Source organism: Bombus terrestris, chromosome 4 (assembly GCF_910591885.1).
Source record: "Bombus terrestris chromosome 4, iyBomTerr1.2, whole genome shotgun sequence".
In the NCBI taxonomy this organism is placed as follows: Eukaryota; Metazoa; Arthropoda; class Insecta; order Hymenoptera; family Apidae; genus Bombus; species Bombus terrestris.
In genome coordinates, this window is record NC_063272.1 from 17,130,532 (window position 1) to 17,136,938 (window position 6,407).

Here is a 6,407-nt window from a genome sequence, read left to right on the forward strand (position 1 = left end):
TGATAGGTATCAGGTATAGCAGCTCATTGATTTTTAATAATTCAAATAGGTGTTGACAACAAAGTTAGATGCAAAGAAACTTCCGACAAAAGAAGGAAAAGCAAAAGGTGAAGTTTTCGTAGCAATGAAAATATTAACTTATTACCATTCATTAGTCGTGGCTAAAAAGAAGGTCGCCAGAAAAATACAGGTCTCGTTGGTTTAATCTAATAGTACACCTCTATCGTTTACATTTACATCACTTTTGCTTGGCTAAACACTACGTCTCTAATCTTCGTACTTCTAACCGTCCATCCTATCACGACTAACGCAATTAATTATTTCTACCACAAACTATTATGTTTAACGCAACAATTTGTTCTGTCAACGCAGGTATGGTTCAAAAACAGGCGGGCGAAATGGCGGAAACAGACGCGCAACGCGAACACCGCAGCTGACGCAGTAGACTTCAAACCCGGGTTCGGCGCTAGCCTGAACAGCTTCATCGGCCAGCCTTTCACTGACCCAGAAACGATCTACGGTTCGTACAGCACGTACAACAACTGGGCCGCCAAAGTGCCATCGCCTCTGAGCGGCAAAGGCTTCCCTTGGGTCAATACCTTGGGTTCCGTGGTACCAACCGCGTCGCACCATCATCATCACACCCAAGTCAGTCCCGTAAACTGCTTCAACGCCGCGGCGACGTCCGTGGCAGGCAACCACATGGGTGGAATGTCCGTGTCCGTGGGTCAGGCAGCCACGTCAATGTTACCAGGCATGGGATCGGGCTTAGGAGTTGCCGGTTCACCCGTGGCGGCGACAGGAGCTGCGTGTCCTTACGCGGCACCAGCGGCACCCCATCATCCCTACGGACCACCAGTATACACGCCACACCATAGAACAGCGGCAGCTCCGGAAAGCTGTACCGCGATGACATCCAGCATCGCCTCGTTACGATTGAAGGCCAGGCAACACAGCAGCGGTTACAGCAGCCTAAGCGGCAACTCGTTCAGCATGGACAGCACGCCAGTCTCAGCAGCTGGGAGTCCAGTAGGTTCAAGAGCTCCTTCGGTCGGCGGTGGACCGCTCAGCGCGTGCCAATACGCCCTAACAACCGCTGGCGAGGCGAATCCTCACTCGCCAAGCAGCGCAGAAGCTCACGTGAACGCTACAGCCAGAGCCCAAGTCTGAGGTGAAGCGGGGGCTACATCTAGCCCCCATCACCACACTGTAACCGCGAATTCTAGAAGCTCCCTGGCCGGTTCCGGGAGCTCTTTGGGAGGTGGCAGTCAAGTGGTACCGGTGGGAGCTGCAGCCAACGTGTCCGCCGGTCAACAAAGCGACAATCAACTGAGAACGCAAGAGTGACCCAGGCCTAGGTCCGCCGCCTCGCCGACATTGTCGTCGACCCCTTCGTCGACCACTTCTCATCCCCCTTACCTAATGTACGACGAAGACGGGACCACGGCGGACCAGAAGATAGAGGATGACAGAAGCGTGATCGAGGCAGGAGGCATAAGTGGCGAACGTGTTATCGCGACAGCTGGAGGTATCGGAGTAGGCGTTGGCATCGGAATTGGTGGCTCTGGTGCGGGTCCTGGAGGAAGCACAGGATTAGCCAGCTATTGGCAACACGCTACCACTGCTACCGGATACTGGCCCTCGTTACTGGACTGTTGGACCACGCCGTCCATCGCTTCCACCTCGCAGACACTCTCTCTGCCACGAGACGAGAACTGAGAACAGCGCACGCTATCGTGATGCCAGCGATGTCTTCGCAAGTAATTCTTACATTAGTATCTTGGATCTGGGGATGCTAAGTATCTTTTATTGTATTTTTAATTTCTATCGTTACACTTTTAGAGGTTATGAAACTTGTGTTTTCTTAAGTTTCAACTGGCGTGGCGTGGATCAGATTGGTGATTAGTAACGAATAGACAATTTATCGGTAAATAGCTCGCCTCACAACTGATCTTATACCGTATAGGTACCAAAGGCAGATAATAAGAAGTGCAACATTAGAAAAGAAATACAAAATGTGAGAAATACACGTTATATCTGTTGTCATTGACTTTATCTATGTCACGCTAGTTGAGAGTCAATTCTTTCTTTCTTTCCTTTTGTTCTGCTTTTCCTTTTTTATTTTCTTCTTTGTGGGTAGGATTTTGCGAAGACTCGTGGCATTTATGACGATGTTGAATTGTTACTAAATTGCGGATATTTATGCAAATTCATATTTTTGTGGATATAGTTAAAGTAACAGAACGTTGGTAGAGAATTGTTTACTTAAATATTATACTTTGAATAATTTATATATTCCTGCATTTTCTATACATTTTTTCACGTTCAAATTTTCTATAAACGCATAAAAATTCGCTGTCTTACCATTACATTCGGTCGTACGCTGTTCTTCATCGAAATTCATAGATCGGCCGTTTAACGATTATTTACACGATTTAACGACATTCTTCCCAGTGCAAGTAAACGGGAGAAAACTGTACATAGGATTGTAAATGCACGAACGATGGAACGATTATATTGGTATATAATATTTAATGTTTCGAGGTGCATGCTTCATCCGTAAAAAAAAGTGAACGGAATCGCAGAGGGCGTAGGGCGAATTTTAAGTTTCCTAAAGATTGATTGAGCTTAATTAGAATTTTTACTTTCTTCGCATTTACAAAAGTGCGACCTGTTTAACAAATACTCGAGCCAAAGTGCAATATTTTCGACTTGATAGTCGTTCTTCTCGAAAAAGGAAAAGAAAAATAGTCGCTGAAAGTGTGATCTATCGAGCAACGAGCTTTATATTTTCGTAAAGATTTATTTTTACTTGCGATTAGTTTGTTCTTCGCGCGTTTGCCACGGGATATCGTGCGTTTCGAAACAGAATTCACGAGCAACGTCGTTGCGGAACTTCGTTGTGTACAGTCTTTCAAGACTCCAAACGAGAAGACAAGTAAATTTAATCGCAAATTAGAGGAATAACGAGATGGAAAAAAAGTAATGGGATGAATAATAAAAGATCCGTCGCGGATCGAGATGTACTCATTATTCTGTAGATATATGTATAGTAGACGCTGATTTTACGCGGTTCGTAAATATCTTTCAGAATTGTTATATTGTAATGATGATAATAATAACATTATCCAGCAGAATACCAAAAAAAAGAATAAAAGAAAATAAAAGAGAAACCATACACAGGCTGTAAGTAAATGAAATGGCCACCGTTGCGATTGCAAACGGTGCTTTGTACAGTGTACGAGGAAAGAAATCACTTTATCGACTATGCGTACGTTATAAATATTATTAATATTATTGAATAATTATAAAAAAAAAAACTGTATTCGATACCCTTGCAGGGCATATGTAACTGGACTTTTGAAGTCCATCGATTCATTCTCTTCGTAATTTCGTTATTTCATTACGTTCTCGACCATATCTTTAATAATACCACTTTTCATCAACGCATGTACATTGTAAAATCGCTAAATTATACAATAGTTCGATGAAATTGAATCTGGAATACACAGTTAAAAAGAAGAACATAGACTAGGCTTTATAAATTAAAAAAAAAAAAAAATAGCATATCACCATCGATAAAACGTGAATGTAGAGAGGAAAACGATGTGAATCGATCAACTTCGAAAGTCGATGCAGGCATAACGCTATAGAACAAATAGTGACGTAAGCTAGATTTAAGAAACGACCGCTATTTTGTATGAATCCCAATGTCGTACAAATGTTCGTCGTAATCACATATCCCAGTTCCCGCGGTGAGTGATTGCAAATGCCCGCAGAAGAATGTTCTCATTCCCGTCGTCGCGTCGTTTCACTCACTACGTGTAAACGTTCCTACTGGGCGATATTGAGCGCCGAAAGGCCCCGTTTGTAATCTAGTCACAATAAAAACCAATTCTACTCTAAGCGAAGTCACTGCTTCACCGTCACCTGTCTCGTCCGTCGTTTTAGTTCAATTGTTCTACGCGAACTTTTATTTGATTTAACAACGAGCAAATATATTTCATACTTTCGCCAAGAAATCTTTTTCTTTCTTTCTTTTAAACAATATTACGATGAAAGTGTACAATAGAATCTTTTTTTTTCAAATTAGATACACCGTTATCAATAAATTACCAAACACTTTGTACAGTTAGAATAGGGATAAATGAACATTGTGATTACAAAACGATGTTAATGCCAAAGTTAGTCGTTATTTAAATAAAATATTTTAAGAATGATTATTTAAATAATATATCACCTTATTTGGTATAAATATATTTTTTCTGAACTATGCCATTATCTATGTAGCTAGAAGAACATGAATAATATTTTCTTTTATTTTATTCTTTGTTTGGATAAATGCTTTTAAGTAATTTTCAATTCTGTTGCAATAACTGCACGGGAAATACGTACTTACTGATTTTCACACAGTACCTGACACGTACAAGTTCGGACTTATTAGTCAATTTTATAGAATCAAGTATAAGTCATGGACGAGAGTATATCGTCAACGATAACGTTATAAAATGTCTTACAGACGATGTTTCAAAATACATAGTCAAATTACTTCAATTATTTCTGTACAGTTACATAGATAATTTTCGAAGAAGGATAGCCTTTAAACTACGGTTCTGTTTTTATTGCTTATCTCTAGCTAGGTTTACTTAACAAAAGATGCGTACAAAGTTCTATCGTCAGAACAGGTTATCATGATTTATACTTGTCAAAAGTACCTTTTCATATAGAGTTGCGTATGCTACGGCCGCGAAACCTATTTTCTAACTCCGTGATGACATTAACAAGTTGGATACAATAGTATTTCATCGGAATGAAAAAGCCAGAACTCTTTATCTCGATTATTCCACTTTTCTTCTCAAACACTTTTTCGTTTATGCTTTAATACGATTGAATATCGGATGAATTAATATTTAACATTGATATTTCGTCAATCGCTTGTTAAAATAGATAATTCTCTGTTCTTTCTTCCTGTGTACCAAATTTTTCTTAGATGATTTTATTGAAAAAAAAATAACACGAAATATTAGATATATCATACATCGGCATAGTTCGGACTTCGATTAATTCATCGAGTCGAGAGACAGGTAATTCCCAGTTCGATTATATTATGAAAAAGTAGTAAAAATAAGAAAAAATATCGATAAGATCTGTGGAATTTTTATCAAATTCCGCCTTGCTCAAAAAGTGACATAAACAATGAACGTAATAATAATGGTACGAACCATGATGCAATATATTCGAAAAAGACACGGAGCTCGTCAAAGAATCAAATAGTAAAGTAGTTCAACAAAGTTTAACGATTACAAATACCCGTTTTGTTGTTACGCATTGTCATCAAATAATTATTATAACAATTATTATAAAGAATAAAATCGTTTTAGTTGAATTTATCCGTAATTTTACATGTGCTTAAAATACCAATAATAAACGAGTATCTAGATATTTTTCAATAACGGCATACATTTGATTAACGAGGTAATATATCGTTACGTTCAAATATAACGTTTCTGCGTTTCTTTAAAGAACGCAATATCGCGAAATCGTATGATCTTCGAAGCAAAGGTACGACGTAATCGAGGCACTTTCGACATTTCAGAGTAAAATTCCGAGTAATTTTTCTTCGCCAATTTGGAACGGTTTAATAATTACATGCTTCCTATTGAATTAAGACAGAAGCCAGGGCAATGAATTCCGATCGATGATTAGGCTATTTATCGGTAGTTAGGCCTTCCATATTACACCCTCTCGGACATTGAAGGAGCATCGATAACCTACGGAATCTACATGCATACCGAGCGTGTAACGTGTTGCATTATGGTGGTCGGGGAAAAGCGATAAATTATGCACCCTCCTTGGTGGGGCGCGAAGGGTCGCTCCATGCCTGGCAACCCCTCGTCCCGCTAAACTAAACTAAACGTATATTACGATGATCGTTGTGCCGTTAATGGCACGACACAGTCATAAGATATTGCAGTCCGTATGTTCCTAATTATATACGACAGCGGTGCAGTTCTCGCTTTATGCATTTAACTGCGACAATCGAGACGATATGACGCGGGGAATAGCCATAGAAATTGCGAGAATTTTGAAAGTATGGCATCGAGTTACAGGAAGAATTTTTATCCGAATGGACAAGAACTTTCGAACATTCTTGCACGGTAATTTATTAAGTAATAATTTTAGTTAATTTACAAATGACAAGACCATAGACTTTTGTTACAGAAATAATTTCTTGTAACTTTACGATTTTATGTTTGAATAGGACAAGTTGTATAATTGTAAATCTTGTCGTTTCCATCGTCGAACTTGTAAAGTGTCATACATAAATCTTTGTCCCCATTACCAAACTTGTTGTACGAAGAGCATTTATTAACTCTGACAACTTGTAACTCGTGTGTATATCTGAA

General features: G+C 39.4%; 1 protein-coding gene across 5 annotated transcripts in view; it reads left to right on the plus strand.

Moving 5' to 3' along the window:
• LOC100648781 (pituitary homeobox x) overlaps nt 1–1,415 on the plus strand; it is a 45,121-nt gene extending 43,706 nt beyond the window's left edge. For all 5 annotated transcript variants that reach the window (XM_012321311.3, XM_048404873.1, XM_012321315.3 and 2 more), the window contains one exon: nt 373–1,415. In XM_012321311.3, coding sequence (XP_012176701.1) covers nt 373–1,170 — 798 coding nt within the window. In that variant the 3' untranslated portion in view covers nt 1,171–1,415. The remainder of the gene's footprint in view (nt 1–372) is intronic.
• The last annotated feature ends 4,992 nt before the right edge of the window (nt 1,416–6,407 follow it).